Source organism: Onychomys torridus, chromosome 15 (assembly GCF_903995425.1).
Source record: "Onychomys torridus chromosome 15, mOncTor1.1, whole genome shotgun sequence".
In the NCBI taxonomy this organism is placed as follows: Eukaryota; Metazoa; Chordata; class Mammalia; order Rodentia; family Cricetidae; genus Onychomys; species Onychomys torridus.
Genome location: NC_050457.1, coordinates 64,711,527 through 64,728,655, shown reverse-complemented (window position 1 = coordinate 64,728,655; position 17,129 = coordinate 64,711,527). Strand labels below are relative to the sequence as shown.

At 40.2% G+C, this 17,129-nt stretch overlaps 1 protein-coding gene across 2 annotated transcripts in view; it reads left to right on the top strand.

Moving 5' to 3' along the window:
- Fbxl7 (F-box and leucine rich repeat protein 7) overlaps nt 1–9,608 on the top strand; it is a 371,578-nt gene extending 361,970 nt beyond the window's left edge. For both annotated transcript variants that reach the window (XM_036207329.1, XM_036207330.1), the window contains one exon: nt 6,198–9,608. In XM_036207329.1, the coding sequence (XP_036063222.1) occupies nt 6,198–6,934 (737 nt within the window). In that variant the 3' untranslated portion in view covers nt 6,935–9,608. The remainder of the gene's footprint in view (nt 1–6,197) is intronic.
- The last annotated feature ends 7,521 nt before the right edge of the window (nt 9,609–17,129 follow it).

Genomic DNA, 17,129 nt, shown 5'->3' with positions numbered 1-17,129 from the left:
GAGGCTAACTGGTCTCACTGTGGACTCATAACTCTCAAGGCCAGAAGTAGCCCCTGTGTTCCTCTTTAAGGAACTGTGGGCACCTTGCTTGGGTTGGGTCAGCCTATCTTAAATGTGACCTTATACTCCAGAACAACCATGCATAATGAAAACAAAAAATCTAATTAAGACAAATAGAAGGAAATAGCTAATTAAACAGGTCATTCAGAAACTACCTTTTGTATTTGTTATGAGTTAGTAGAGCTTGTGAATCATGGTAAAGCCACAACGATGTCCCTTCATGCCATGTCCTGAACTGACAGTCCACCATGGGGAATAAAATGCAGGCCTGAGAGCTATCTATGCTCACAATGGCTTATCTTTCTCTAAACACTAGGGGAGTCTGTCATGGTCAAGTGATGCCCCCCATTCTCCTTTGGGTTAATTTTACAGCTCTTTTAAAGCATTTCTCGGTTACATAGCACAAGAACAGGGTCCATTGAATCTGACTTTTCATACTTTTGAAGGTGGAAGGAAATCCCAGTATAATTGCTTTACTTAAAAGTCTTTCTTAGGCAGGAAGAATTAAAGTCCAGAGTCATACTTTGGCGCCAGACAGGGGGACCCAGCCTGAATAACAGCCCCTTTTTTAAATCTCATCTGCTGTGTTGTCAAAAGATGAACATTACAGAGACTGAAACGTGTAAGATGTATCAGAGAATTTTGAGAAAAAAAAAAAGAGAAGATGAGCTGTGACCTCAGGAATGGTTGGGGAAAGGTCAAAAGGTGAAACCCACTGTGCCAGGAAAATACATAGAGTTTGGGATTTACAAGAATCTGAGGTAAATGAAACTCTTCAAAAAAATTGGAGGTAAAACAGCTTCCAGCTTGTTCTGTCTTTCAGAAGCCGACGTCTGAAAATATTTCAGCTGACAGCCCATTATTTTTGCAGATTCTTTCCCTGGCTGGAAAGCTGCTTACTGCTCTTCTGCTTGAGCTGGCTTCAGGACAAAGCCATCGTTACTGGGTTAGATTAGTCATGAGCAGCCATTGGCATACAGAAGCGGGGAAACAAGGAAGTCTTCTTAAATCCTTCCTCCAAGGAACTCTGGAGAACATGGAGCCTTGAGAATTGGGATCATTCACTTAGCACTTGGAGCTATAACGTGATGTGTTTTCTCTTTAGCAAAGAAATAAAATTGACAAACTCTTTCCCATTCTTGCCATCTGAACATTTCACAAACAATTCCTTGTGTTTTCTCAGACTAGAAGATGACTTGTTTAGAATCTCCAACTTTGTCAGAGCATGTTTCCGGGTGTTCTTCATAGAATGCAAGTAATTATATTCTGTTGTTTGAGGGCCTTTTGAAATTCTGAAATGACTGAAGTCACTTTGGCTGTTTGGGACTGGGATTATTGAGCTTTCTGGCCTGAGTAAGCTTGCTGTACCACTTGACTAACTCTTACTAAGTCTTGGTAGCTGTCCTCTACTTCATGTCATTTTCATGTTTATACATATTTATGTAGCTTCTTGACATATAATATTTATATTATAGTTCATAACAGTAGCAAAATTACAGTTATGAAGTAACAACAAAATAATGTTATGGTTGGGAGTCACCACAACATGAGGAAATGTATTAAAAGGGTCACAGCATTAGGAAGGTTGAGAACCACTGCTCTAGATAACATGGGATTACCTATGCTATATTTAGCGAGGTAGAAAAGGCTAATGTTTAACATTACATTTCCAAATCACTGGTAATTACCATATTATATTACCATATAATATCTTGCTATTATTACCAATTACCTTTTATTAGTATTTTAAACATAATTAGAATATATTATCCAACTAATTTTGAAAATTAAAATGTAATTTTTGCAAATAAAGTTACTTCAAAGATCCTGTCTCCAACAGGACACGTGAGAACCACCCATTTTTTCTCCCTAATCTATCTTTTCATATCAGCAGTATCCTATCTAGATCATCCTAATTTCCCAGTCCCTGGAGTTCATGCCCTCTCCTCTACCTGCCTGCCTATAGGAGCACTTCATCAACTGCTCTTTTCAACACTTCAATCCACACTTCACATATTCAGCTTCTGGAAGAAATTTTTTCAAGTTGTCTATACTTTCATATACAAAATCTTCAATTATTCTCCATTTAAAACTTACAGGAAAGACTCATGTTTCACCATAGCTCATGTAAGGCCACAAATGAGTTGTCCTTCCAAGATTCAAATCCCATTCTTCCACAAAACTACCTGCAGATCTCCAAACACAAACTATTTCTTCATTCAGTAATGAATGTCTACCTATATGAGTTCCATACTAGTCCTTTTCCTGCTCCCATCCCAAACCTTCCCAGCAATTCTTTTAAGAGATTTTCCATTTCTCAGATGGAATCTCACATGAGCACAGCCTTCCACACATCATGTCTAGTGAGCCAAGGATTTCCTCTTGGTATCTGCATTGTGAACATAAGAAACTAAAACATCATTGAATTTACATTCTGTTACTTGCATATTTCCAGGTCCCTTTCTCTCAAGTCATGAGCTTTTTTTATGGACAGAAACAAGGGATTTTTATTTGGTATTTTGGGATCTTGTAATTAAGTGGAAATATAAGTTCCAAAGCCCGAAGTAGACATCTTGAAAGAGTTCAAATGTCCATTGATTAGTATACCAAGTAGCATTGTTGAAGCTATAAAATAGTAGTCAGAATCCCCTCCTGAAGAAAATGAGGGGAGCTGAGGCATCACTGAGTTCATTATGTTAGGTCATGACATGCACTCCACTGAGAAACATGAACAGATGCTCAGTAAATAGCAACAATAATATTTTTTATCAACAATCTTAGAAGCTAGTCATTGGTCTTCACTGACGGGACTACCTTGCATTCTAGAGAAAGTGAAGGTGCCCCCTACCCCAAATGAAAGTAAGTCATGATGCAGAGAAAATTTGTGAGGGCTAGAATCAATACTTACTTAACCACTGCTGCTCACACTGGTAGAGTAATGTTCACCCCACCCACTCCCTTTATCTCGGGCTTTAGAGCAGTCCCCCATGTTCTGGCCCCAGCCAACCATTCCTTATTTTTCTGTTAAAGCTTTCCAGAAACCGTAAGATCTACCCCATGAACATTCCTTGCTCCTCCAAATACCAAGTGAGTTCTTGCCTCTCAAATGTGGCTTCCTTTGTTTGAATACGGGTACTTCATGTTTATGAATCCAAGTTGTTTCTCTTCAATGATCTCCTTAAATACAGCCATGTCAAAAAGCTCGTTCACAAGTGTCTGCATGTGTGCCTCTTGACGGCACATCTACTAAAGATCCCCGTGGAACCCACAATTCTGCCACATCATATGCATCCTTACCTCCCTCTTGTTATTGAAACCTCAAAGAATTATGGAACTTACTCTAGTATGTGTGTAGAAGGCACATAAGGTACATGCCACATCTTTTAAAATTAAAGTTTAAGTGAATGATTTCTTAGAGTCCTTTCATGTCTGTAAAACAGGAATGCATAAACTATCCATTAGTATTACTGAACCATGAAAAATTTATTTTTTTTCCAATACAAACTCAACAATTCCATAAGAATTACAGATAGCCATAACATTAAAATTTACTGATAGAAAGCCATACAAGCATACTGAAATCATTTACTGCAACTGTACTAAACTAATATTTTCTTAAATTTGAAACTCCTGTTTTTCAGATATACTTTTGCCTAAACATTGTGTCTTTCCTGGAACACAACAGATTTTACTTGATTTTGAGAATGTAGAAAGGAAACTAGAACCAAAGTAAAAGAATAAAATTATTATTATTATTATTATTATTATTATTATTATTATTAAGAAAATAAGAATGCCTTCACAGACACCACAGACAGGAAGAAAAATTCAAAGCATGCAGGATTACAGTCATCTCAAAGAAAGAAACAAAACAAAGATGGGAATGGAGGATCGCAAAGTGAACCACCTCCCAGAAACCCATGTCGCCCCACAGAGGGGAGCCGCGTCTCTTTTCCATGGTTGTTACGTGCTTCACACATAAAAATTCTGCCTTGGAGCACATGACATTTGAAGCCTGTTATTCCCAGGGCCTATGCTTTATCAGAGTTTCCTGGACAGCCTGCCAGGAGGTGGGAGAAAAGTCCCCAACAGCGTTGTCACTGTGCCACTCACAAGCCTTAGGATATTGCATCGAATAGCCAAAATTTGGGGTGTCTGAAGCGAGGTGCCTGGTTGTGCACTTGCAACAGGGATCTGATAAGAGTAGGGAGAAAAAATAGGTGGTAGAATAGGAGAGACTCTAAATACAGTTTCTATAGTTTATGTTAATGGGTATTGACTGTATAATAGAAGTTGGCTATATATAATTTTATAAAGTAATATTTAATGAATATTTTATTATTAAATGTAATATGATAATTAAACTTGTAATATAAATATATGTAATTTTATACAAAGTTTTGGGGGATTAAGAATGATGTCCTGGAGTTCTCCAAAAATATCTTCTTGGACATTCCTACCCTGGTCTATAAAAGTATTAAGAATCAGATAAGAAATATTCCTCACAGTACTTTATAAACTTCATAAGGCAATGCAAATAAAAGTCATTCCTATTAACTATAAAATAAACAACTATTTTTTAATGCAGAACTACTTGAGCTAAGGCCAAAGTCTGAAGATATGTAAATTTTGGAAGTTCAGTTCTCCCATCTGATCTATTTTGGAAGCATTCCTCTGTAAATCATTTCTTCCCCCTCCCCCATTCATTCATTCAACAGACATTTACTGAATGCCAGCTATAAACTGAATACAAGGAGTATGGTGATCAACCTACCTGAGTGCTTTCCTTCAGGAGCTTGCATTCCAGAGTAAGGAGACAGCAAATGAGTAAGGAGACATCAAATGGATAACTGAACAGATAAACATGCAACGCTACCAACTAATAAAAATGCTTAAAATAAAGGATATATAGTCAGGGATGCTAGCTCATATGTATTTGGCATTCAGTAAATGTCTGTTGAATGAATGAATGGGGGAGGGGGAAGAAATGATTTACAGAGGAATGCTTCCAAAATAGATCAGATGGGAGAACTGAACTTCCAAATACATATGGAAAAAATTGTCCATGAAATTAATATTATCTTGGGGACCTAGGAAAGTTGAAGGTGGTTCCTAGCGCTATCTGAGGAAGATCCTTCCATAATACAGGCACAGAGGCTACCAGGCAGGGTAAGGGTTGTGTCTATGAAAAGACGGTGGCTCAGTAGGGTCAGTGGTAAGAGCACAGTCAAGCCCTTGGATGATCTGCTAGAACAGATTTTATACTTGGCAAACTGAGTACCATCTAAAGGCTCAGAGCACAGGTGATTTGAGTGCCGTTTCTAGGCATTCAATTACAGCTGTATGGAAACACTGAAGGGGATGAGGGCAGAGCAGAAGAGGGAGGGAGACAGGCAGACAGGTAGGACAGTAATTTAGATGGCATTGCTGTCGTCTATCAGCACCTCTTGAATCAAATCCCAGCCACTGATTTTGGTAGAGTAATAATGACAGAACTATCCCATAATTTTCAAACTATTTTATCTTTTGCTTCACTTTGGGTCATTCTGTTCCTAAAGGATAGGATTGCCTGACACTCATCCATAGCACTGAGATGCAGAAAGTTTGGCCTCATGACTGAAGCAGAGGAAAGTGGTCCCAAATTAATTGTCAACTCTCAGTCTGGAGAACCCAGCAGGGTCTGCCCCAGCAAGTTCCCGCATGCTCTCTCCCTGTTCCTCTCTTTCACTTCATTTCTTTGAATCAAGAAGCTACTAGAGCACTGCCAGACCTTAGGGACTTCCTGAGCCTCATAGGGTCACAGCCAGATATTTAGGCATATGGTCTCACTCCATTACAGCTTCCCTGCAGGCAAGAGTCTGTGCCCATTTTATGACCAAGAAATTATAAAGTGTGTTTTGCCCCAAGGCATGTTGGTATTTCAAATTCTAAAGTCTGCAAATCCCCTAAGCCCCAAATTCAGCATAAATTGTCAAATAACCCAACAAACAGGAAATCATTCTTAAAACCGTTCTCTTTAGAGGTCAAGACCATAAGAGTTAACCTCTGGATTGGGCTAAAGAGAGGGCTAAGAATCACTTACGGCTCCCGCCACTCTGGCAAGTTGATCTGAGCATGTGTTCTGTGTCTTTATGCAGGGTGCTCCAAAGTTACTTGCATCAGCTTGACCCGGGAGGCCTCCATTAAACTGTCCCCCTTGCATGGCAAACAGATTTCCATCCGATACCTTGATATGACGGACTGCTTCGTGCTGGAGGATGAAGGCTTGCACACCATCGCAGCTCATTGCACACAGCTCACACACCTCTATCTGCGCCGTTGTGTCCGCCTCACTGATGAGGGCCTCCGCTACCTGGTAATCTACTGCACGTCCATCAAGGAGCTGAGTGTCAGTGACTGCCGCTTTGTCAGCGACTTTGGCCTGCGGGAGATCGCTAAGCTGGAGTCCCGCTTGCGGTACCTCAGCATCGCCCACTGCGGCCGCATCACGGATGTGGGCATTCGTTATGTGGCTAAGTACTGTAGCAAATTACGCTACCTCAATGCGAGGGGCTGTGAGGGCATCACGGACCATGGCGTGGAGTACCTTGCCAAGAACTGCACAAAACTGAAGTCTCTGGACATTGGCAAATGTCCTCTGGTCTCTGACACGGGCCTTGAATCCCTGGCTTTGAACTGTTTCAACCTCAAGAGGTTAAGCCTCAAGTCCTGCGAGAGCATCACGGGCCAAGGTCTGCAGATCGTGGCCGCCAACTGCTTTGACCTGCAGATGCTGAACGTCCAGGACTGTGAAGCTTCAGTGGAGGCCCTGAGGTTTGTGAAACGCCACTGCAAGCGCTGTGTCATTGAGCATACCAACCCTGCTTTCTTCTGAAGGGACAGCTTCCATCGGGCATGTTTTCACAGCAACGTGAACCAATGCTTTGTAAACGCAGCCCATGTAAGCACCCACACCCCACTCATAGCCCCTATTTCTTCCAGGAACGTTCTTAGGAGTCTGGCTTTTTATTTTTATTTCTTATGAGCAAATGAGGTCAAAGAAACAAAGGAGGAAAACCAAATTTCTACCATGGTAAACTGGTTCTGATCAGTTTGTTTGTAGACATATCCTCTCACAAAGGATGCACCTCAGCAGGCTGGTCACTGTGTCTTCTGAAACGCACCTTACCCCATCTTCCCTTACCCCTCTTATACACAAGCCATGCCCCAGTGTTCCATACCTTCATCTTCCAACCCTGCAACAGCTGTAGCATTAATCGTCAGAATATGCCCTCTGAAACTGCTTATTAAACTACTTGGTGGGCATAAGCCCCACTCCTAAATCCCACATCAAGCAAAATCGGGCTTAAAGTAATGTTAACACTTTATATGTGTGAATGCATTGTGACAAATCACACGGCATAAGAGGAGACATGTTTTCTCTCCCAGCTCTGCCACTAACTAGCTGTGTGACCTTGGTCAAAACACCTCACCTTTCAGGGCATCAGCTTCCCACCACCAGAGGTAGGGGGCGAGCCTCATGCCCCTTTTAGAGTTGAGAGAATAGTGATGCCAATAAGTACAGTTTTGCATAAAGAACTTGGTGTAAAGCACACAGAGAACACTTCTGAGAAAACTGGTTGTGTGGATGAGCTGTGCTTTCAGGAGGTTCTGTGAGGTAACCATCAGTGCACATAGGGTCCAGAGTGCACATAGGGTCTTGAGTGCATAGAGGGTCCTGGCTGCACATAGGGTCCTGGGTGCACATAGGGTCCTGGGTGCACATAGGGTCCTGTGCACATATCATTTTACTCTCCTCTGAGAACCAATACAACTCTGTTTGGTGGGCTAGGCTTTTGTACTTCTTCTGCCATGCTGGATTCTTTGACTTATATGCACATGTGCTGTAGCATTCTCTCATACCACCACATCCAACCCAGGCAGGCAGGAGAGTGCACCATGACAGGAAGCCTGGATCTCCCTGTCAGCTTGCATACTTTGAGCATTTTTCAAATCCAAGTAAAGACCCTTATAATTTTTAATTAACAAGTGAGGTCCAAGGGAACCCACATCCTTAAAGGTGTTTCTAGCCCTTCTCGGTGCACATATGCTAAGCTTCAGGCACATCTGTCCTGCAGCCGGCAGGGACAGGCACCTTGGTCCTTTGTCATTTGCATTTTATCTTGACTCCTCTCATCTATTTATTTCTCCATCAAATGAGGCCCATTGGGGTTAAGTTTATAAGTGTTTAATTGTACAAACACCACCTTGCCTGCTGTCTGCATGTTTTCCACTAAATAATGTAAAACAGACTTGCAGGTGTTTCAATATTGTTCACTCAGAAGTGCCAGGCACACAGAAGAGGGAACACACTGATCAGCCAGATGCTGGTCCACCCACCAAAGCACTGGGACAGAACATGAAAATCATTTCAAAATTTGAATTTTAAGTTGATGGACTTTCAAACGGTCCCTTCTGAATAGAAAGCAATTTACTGGTTTCATTTTTAAAGAATCAGATAGTCAGAAGAAATCCTGTCACTTTTTTTCCCCATGAACTCCAGTTGTCTTTTGTTAGTAAACCCAGTACTTTCGCCAATTTATTCTCTGGTCACTTTCCTTCTCTATCACTGTTGAAACAGTTCACCCACCTTCTTCTCAAAGTGTCTATCCTCCGATCCCAGAGCCTCTGCCTCTCCAAGCCAAGCATGCTACATTTGCTACAGACCAAGCTTATCCACTGCTCGACAACTGCACTCTAGCTGTAGGCTCCGGTGTGTACTATTGTCTTGTGTTGGGAAGGAGGCGTTAAGTGACGAGCTAGCAACTCTTCAGGAGGGTCTGTCATTCATCCTGTGAATCCCAGCTTCTTCAGTTCACACCATCATCAGCACAGATGGGTGAGCAAGATGATGCCATAAGGGAAAACAGAAGTTTTGGCTGGGGACAGGACCTAGTGACAGCCATTGAGTTTAGAATCCTAGAAGAACTTCAGCATAGCACCCCTCTGCCCTCTGACTTACGGCTCTGTTGAAAGTTTGAGTTGAAGAGTCCCCGTGGGTTGTCTGTGACCCTTGATACTGGAACATTCCAAATGATTTGGTTTACTACTCCCCAGAGTGAGCAGGGGAATCCAAAGTGATCCCCGAGCCATTTTCAGTAACTCTGTCATCACTGACTGAGTATATCACCTGAACTGTCTTTCATGTGAGAGCCAGGGGACATTTCACACTCAGTGGTTGCCCAGGCCATGTGTCTTTCCCAGTTTCTCCCTTTCCCATCCTCGTCACCCATTCTGCTCTCCATTAGGGTAGGGGTATAGATCTGTGACAGAGGTTCCTGGGAATAGCTCGGTAGATTTTCTTGAGGCCAAGCAAAAGGCCTCATTAAGAAATGTATCTGTTTTAAAACATGGCTTCCTTCCTGGCTCAGCTAAATTGAAGGCTCATTTGTTGTTGCTGTTGTTTGTTTGTTTGTTTGTTTCTCTTTAACTCTAATGTTCAAATCACTGCGTGCTGTATGACTCTAGAAAGCCTTAATTTACTTCCACCAAGAAATAAAGCAATATGTTGGCAATCAGACTCGGTTCCATTTTTAATAATCTTGCCTGAGGTGGGTGCTGTTTGGATAGGGACATGGAAAAGCAAGCAAGCAATAAATAAATAAATATTAAAGTCACAACAAGCAGCTCACTGCTGTTATTGTCCCTTTAAAGTGAGACCCAAGGTTCTGTTGTCTCCATGGACCTTAGGACTTTGTATTTAATTTGGCAGGTAAGTGAATAAAATATTACAGGTTGATCCAGGGCTTAGTTCCTCAACCAGACTCTTCCCACAAGATTGTTGAATTCATAACTTTGCATTTTAAAGGAAATTATATTTGATGGATTTTATAATCCCACAGAGAATCTGAGACAGTATCCTTAATTAAATATATTAGCATTCTGTGCCAGCAAATATGGTGCAATGCAATTAATATTATTAAACATAATAGATAGCCTTGTATTAATCCAGGTCAGGTGTTAACATGTTAATTTCTATGGTAAATAATTAAAATATTCTATTTTTCAGAAATATGTGGATTTCAGAATATGGATGAATAACCATGGAGTTGAATACACCCTGACTCTAACTACAAATAGTTAAGAGAACCTCCAATGTTTTGCCATCCATTGGTGCCTTAGAGTATTAGAATATGGGAGAAGTTATGGCAACCTGATGGAGAAGAAAATCATATCAGTCGGTTAGAAGAACTGAAATGCCCAATTGTCCCTTCTTTGCCTTTAGAGTTTAATTAAATTAATATGGAAGGAAGAAAGGAAACAATTGGAGAGCTTCACCCTTAGCATCTAGAAGGACTTTAGGGGGAATCGGCATATCAGTTGTAAGTGTATTGTCCTCCAACAGTTTTTCAACCTGTATTGCCTTGATGGCTGGCACTTAAACCAACAGACTGTTAATTACCTTGGAGCCTGAATTTTGGGTAACTCAATTCTTGCCAAGATTGAGAATAAGGATATTAGTGAGTAAAACCTACTCACTTCGAGACTCATTGACTTCTCAAAGTTTCAGCATTTGTTCACAATTAGACAATGCCTTCCAGATACTTGACTTTCAAGAGAATTCAAGTTAAAAAGGATTGGGTAGTTTAAGAGAAAAGGTAGTACAATGAAACTGCTTACCATGTCAACATTATCAAAGAGAAGCTACCAAATGTGTCAATCCTTGGCCGTCATGATCGCTCCAGATAATTTTTTTTTAAAGTTAAGTATCTACTGGATGGAGAAGAAATATTGAAAGGCTAGGTAAATATTGCAATGAAAATACACTAAAAATCTGTGGTATTTTCTACTTGGATGCTATTAATCCATTATATTTGGGTGTTTGATATATATTTAGAAAATTGTTCTTCAGTGGGGAGAAATGCCATTAGCAGTAAGCATGCCTCACTTGTTTTCAGTGTATGCTGGTGTTGTCACTAAGTCTTGCCTAAACACAACTCAAGTTCCCTAAAGAGCAATTTGAGTTCATTTTATGGAGCCCCCTTTACCATCCTCAGTTAGCAGATCAGGTTGCATTCTAACTAATAACACCTTGACTCAGAAGTTATACAGGATATGAGACCCACTTTCCAAAAAACAGATGTGACATCTGCCTCAAAAGCTCAGGAAATATTTATATCTCAGATGCCAATCTTACTGACTACTCAAAAAAACCACCTTTCTGCTTTGAATGTTGTTCAAGGGTTTAGTGGTAAAAGTCATTGAGGTGTCTGAGAATAGCTGTGAAGGATTATGTTTTCTAACTGTTAAATTTTTGTGTTGTGACATGTTTGTCTTTGCTCAGCTCCTGACGTCGCACTGGTGAAATTGGAACGTCTAATCTACCCTAGACTACATGGTAATTAATATATTAATAGACACTATATATTTCACTCAACTTTTCTCATGAGTTAAAAAGTGATCATGATGAAAAGAAATCACCAAGTAGCCATTTATTGACCATCTACCATATGCCGGACTGTAGATGAAAGTTTACCTGTGCCCTCCCGACTCCCATGGCCTCATAGTCTCGCAGCCACTCAGACCCAAATGAACACACAGAGGCTTATATTAATTACAAACTGTATGGCCTACTGGCTTAGGCTTCTCACTAGTTAGATCTTACATCTTAAATTAACCCATTTCTATATATCCATACTTTGCCACATGGCTCCTGACTTACCAGTATCTTTACATCTTGCTTCTCATGGTGGCAGCTGGCAGCATCTCCTCTGTTCTGCCTTTCTCCTTCCTCCTCTCTAGTTAGAATGTCCCATCTAACAATATTCTGCCTTACCTTGGCCAAAGAGCTTTATTTATCAACCAGTCAGAGCAACATATTTTCACAGCATACAGAAAGACATTCCCCCATCACCAGACACTATGATAACACAGAAGGGAAGAGCCAGAACTGTAAGCCTGGTCAAAAAATCTATAGCTGGAAAAGGGAGGTGGGAATTACACACTCTAAGGAAAAACATACTACTGTAGCCAAACTGCCTCCTATATACTTACATTTATAAACATAAACCTGCAAGACTCAGCTAGGGTCAGAAAAACTTCTTTTTGCAAGAGGATAATGGTTAGTGCAAAGACAAATTATTAAAGTGCTAAGAATAAGTGACTCTTGGGTGGTCAGCTCCAAATAAATGTCTGCATGAGCCCCTTTAAGTCCCAAGGACCAGCACATCAAAGGAAACAGAAAGATGTTCAGACAAAGCAGATGGAGAGGAGCAGGAGGAAACACTGTCTCCTGGATATGACACAGCCATTGCAATCATTATTACACAGCAGCTCTGGCTATCTGTATAAGATACACACACACACACACACACACACACACACACACACACACACACACACACAAACTTTAATGTGTCACCAAGATAATTAATGCTATCAAATATTATCCCCCAGTATTCTCCACAAATGCTGCTTTGGGCATTCAGTAGTATCCCACTTTGTTACTTCTCAGTGCCTACCTTGTCAGAATGGGAAACCAGCCTCAACAGTCTACTTCTCTAAGAGGCCCCTCATCATCACTTGTCTCTTATAACAGTATTTTGGTAAATTCTTCCAGGTCCAGAACACAAGCATCACAATAAACACTTGTTAGATTAATGAGTGAATATTATCATGTTTTTCCATTTAAGTCTCTGACCCTAAGTGTTTAAATGTTTTAAATTTTTTGCCATTTTCTTCCATGTACCTGATATATTGTGATGTTTACACCACCTAAACTCTTTTATCATTCTTTAACTCCTGTTGACTCCCTTTCCCTATTGTGTCCCTTCCTACCCCTTTAGCTCATGGGGTAGGGGTGGGGGCACGATAGAAACATTGGGAGGAAAAAGACCCCGAAACGTAATTTCTTTGAGAAGCTAAGATATCAAAAGCTTGCATGCCCCTTCAACAGCATAGGCAATAATGGTAAAAAAAAAAAAAACAAAAACAAAAAAACAAAAACAAGAACAAAAACAAAAAAAACATGGGTGGTCCTTATGCCTTATAAACCTGCAATCAGGATTTCCAAGAATCTGTTTCCTCTCAATGACCCTTGAAGTATTCAGCAACAGGACCCTCCTTTGGTATCACTCTACTTGCAAATACCTGTTATGAGGGGGATCTGAATAACTGAGGCTTCTCAATTCAGTTTACCATGTCCCTTCACTGGAAAATGGATTATGTTGGTAATCTTAAAAAATAGTGGGTGGCCTAAGGAAAACTGATGAAACAGCCTTCAATGTTGCCTATGATGTCATTATGGATGAGTTCTTGGAACCTCACGTGTCATTAGGGTAGAAGATGTGAACTTATTTGTTCAGCGTAATAATGAACTAATAACTAAAGCAGCTACAAGTACAAAGGCAACCAAAAGGCTTTTGAATAATGTCTCGAGGCAGAACGAAGGTTGTCATGGTTTCACAGAGCTCTAAGTGTCTCCCAGAATCTCCAGGCCCTGATTAATCCCATTCCCAGATAGTCATGCAAAAACATATAGAAGAGAGGAATTCTAGTTACAAAGATTAACCAGTAATTGATACTTCATTTACTTCCATTATTCATTCAAACACTCAAGTACACACAGGCACGCTCTATCGATAACATGAAAACTAAAAAAAGAAAGCAAAACATTAGATTTCACACCATCTGTTTTTCATGGTATTTACATTTACAATTTAAACAAACTTACCAATGGCCTTTTTCATTTATGAGAAAGTAGATAAGGGGCTAGAATTGTCAGAACTGACAAACAGTCTCCTCCACTATTATCTGAGAGCCTGTGGAGGGTTTTGTTTCATTTTGTTTTGTTTTAAGATATGAAAGCCTAAGTAGATATAATTACCCTTTACAATTTTGTATTTTTCACTCTTTGAAAATCACTACCAAGTGTTCTTAATTTCAACTGTACAGTTTCTTGGTTTCTAAGCATACACTGAGATAATCAAGATATATAGAGTTTCCATATTCTACTACCATTTGGTAAAGTGGCAGAAGAGACCATTTGGCCCTGCAAACACTGACCATAGAACAGAGTTAGAGAGTTCCGGTCTCTCCTTTCCTAATCTTTGCAAGCATGTGGTTAAACTTGTGAGTTATGATTGATCTATATGAATGGCAGCTGTGCAGCAAAATCTTCCCATGGGCCAGTTGGGTCTGTGGGACTCCAGTTGGCTCTCCTCTGTGTTTATAATTTAAGAACACCCAAAAAATAATGAATGACCACAGACATGCTGCAAACCTAGAGATCAAGAGGCTGTGGACTTAGAGAAACGATAGTAATTCACATAATAACCTCTCACTCGGATAATTAAAACCAGTCCCTTCCAGATTTTCAAGCTGGCACAGTTTTACTAGTACCATTGCCCTGAGGCTTCTATGCACATACATTCCCTCAAAGAGAAACAGCACACACAAGAAAGCAAACATGGATGTGGGAGAGCATGGCCCCCTTCCCTTTAAAAATCTATACAAGTTTCAAGATGACCTCACAGGTGATCATGGTACATCATGGCTGCACCTTGGTAGGTACTAAGAAATTTTGTTCATTAACTTCACTCAGCCATAGTGTATAGACCTTCTGATCTCTGATGGAAAATTCTTCACAGCCACTGGCTTGTTCTGGATGAGGAGAAAATTGACCTTTCCTACCACAGGTTCTGAATGGTGCAAAAGTACCCTATCAGCAGTTTCAAATCTTTCTCTTCACATGGACTAGAAGCCTATATTAAGTCCTGCTTCCCTTTTAGAGTCACAAGCAAGGCTTTAGAAAAATAGGGCTAAGAGTGTCTTTTAGCTGAAACTGAGAACTAACCAGCCATTGTTAAAGGAACCATAAATGCACCTATTGCATCCTTTTTAGTTTTGTTTTGGCTTTGGTTTTGGTTTTTGGTTTTTCGAGACAGGGTTTCCCTGTGTAGCTTTGGTGTCTTTCCTAGAACTCACTCTGTAGCCCAGACTGGCCTTGAACTCACAGAGATCAGCCTGCCTCTACCTCCCGAGTGCTGGGATTAAAGGCGTGTGCCACCAGTGCCTGGCTCTAAAATCCTTTTAATGGTAGTATTTTTTAATTTTGATGAGATAAAATTCCATGAACTTGTTTCCATCTCGGTAATGGTACTTGGTCAGGTTTGTTACCACAACAAGGAAATACAAATTCAGATTTGACTCTTAGGTTCCCAGATCTTGTCAGTACTGTACAGGTGGCCTTATTCATTTTGGTCCCTTTCTGAAGCTCGAGAAACGGCCATTCATTTTGTTAGCTGGAGATAGTCACTTGTGTATTTGTTGTGTGCCATTTTCAGAAGGAATTCATGTTCTGGTTGCCTTTATCCACATCTGGAAAGTTTAAAACATGATGAATTCAAATGTAATGAACTAATTTATTTAGTGGAGAGAACTTCAAAACATGATAACATTCAGGCTGCTGATCTGTGGCTCCTTATAGCTTTTAGCCAACTTTATACTGAAAGTACATTACAGGAAGATGAAAGATGTGCAGTTTGGAACTGGACAAAGCAGCGTGCACGTATAGGATAGTAATGCTAAAGAGGTTGACACTGTTAAGGAGAAATCAAGTATGTCACAATAGGAAAAATACCTTGAGGGTGAGAACCCTCGAGTAATACCCTAAAATGTACAAATATAAACTCATTCGGAAAACTATTACTTTAAAAAATGTAAAGGGAAATCAGATGTGGAGATGCTCACTTGTAATTGCCACCCTCAGAAGACTGAGGTGGATGATCAGCCTGAACTACATAGTAAGTTTCAGGCAAGCCTAACATCAAAGTAAGACAATATAAATATATACAAACAAACAAACAAACAAAAAACCAGACAGGTAAGAATGGGGTGTAGGTGGGGAAGGGGATTCTTGTGAGAATAAGAATATGAATCTGAGAAACTTCTAGAACAGAGACATCTAGTAAATGTTTACCCAGACTTAACCATTAAGCTATTGGCAGCACACTACTGATGTGGTTCAAAGGTGTTTGACTGCATCTTCAGCCACGTGTAAAACATGAGTTTGCAGGCCTTAAGCATACAAGAGTTACAGGATCATGGTTCAGTACATGGGATGTCTCCACAGGTGGTTTCTAAAATAATAGCTTAATAGCTGGACAATGGTGGTGCACATATTTAATCCGAACACTCAGGAGGCAGAGACAGGCGGGTCTCTGTGAGTTTGAGGCCAGCCTGGTCTACAGAGTGAGTTCCAAGGCAGGTTCCAAAACTACACAGAGAAATACTGTCTCAAAAATACAATAAAGAAATAGCTTAATATCTCCTGTCAGCATTCCTCTTGACATTAAGAATCATGGTAAAATGCCCTCAGACTAGTCAGGGACCAAGATAAATCTCCACCCTAAGTCATCACATACCCTGAAAGAGAAAACACAAAAGTACAATTCAACTCTTCCTCAGTCACACCTTACAGGTTTGTAAAGAAGGCCTGCTTTGACTTTTTATACCAAGGTCAGGTCTGGTCATGTTCATTAATCATTACATTAGGGCAGAACAGTCTAGAAGAAGTTGCTTACAGGTTCTGCCATTGGTTTTGCATCAATTCTTGGAAAATTTTCTAAATTATTGGATGTGAGAACAACAGCAGCTTAGAAGCCAAACCTTTTGGAAGCATTCCCAGTGTTCATATTTCCATAATGGACTGACCTTTATATATTAAAAAAGAAAGACTTGAACCACACACACATACTGACAGACAGACAGACAGACACACACACACACACACACACACACACACACACACACATACACACACACACACACACACACACACTTGGCTGAAAAGTGCCCAGCATTGATTCCATCACCATGAAACTGGTGTCTCGGCATTTTTGGCTTATTTATTATTTCATTTAGCCTCAGGAAACATAATCATTTCAAGACACAAAACAATACAAAAATCGAACCACATTTATAAAAAACATTGAGCATGGCATTTGCCATTCAGTTTTTTTTCAGTATCATTCTAATTCTTGTGGCTCTGTTTGGTTAGAAAGAATGAGAGAGTAGCATATACTACTGAT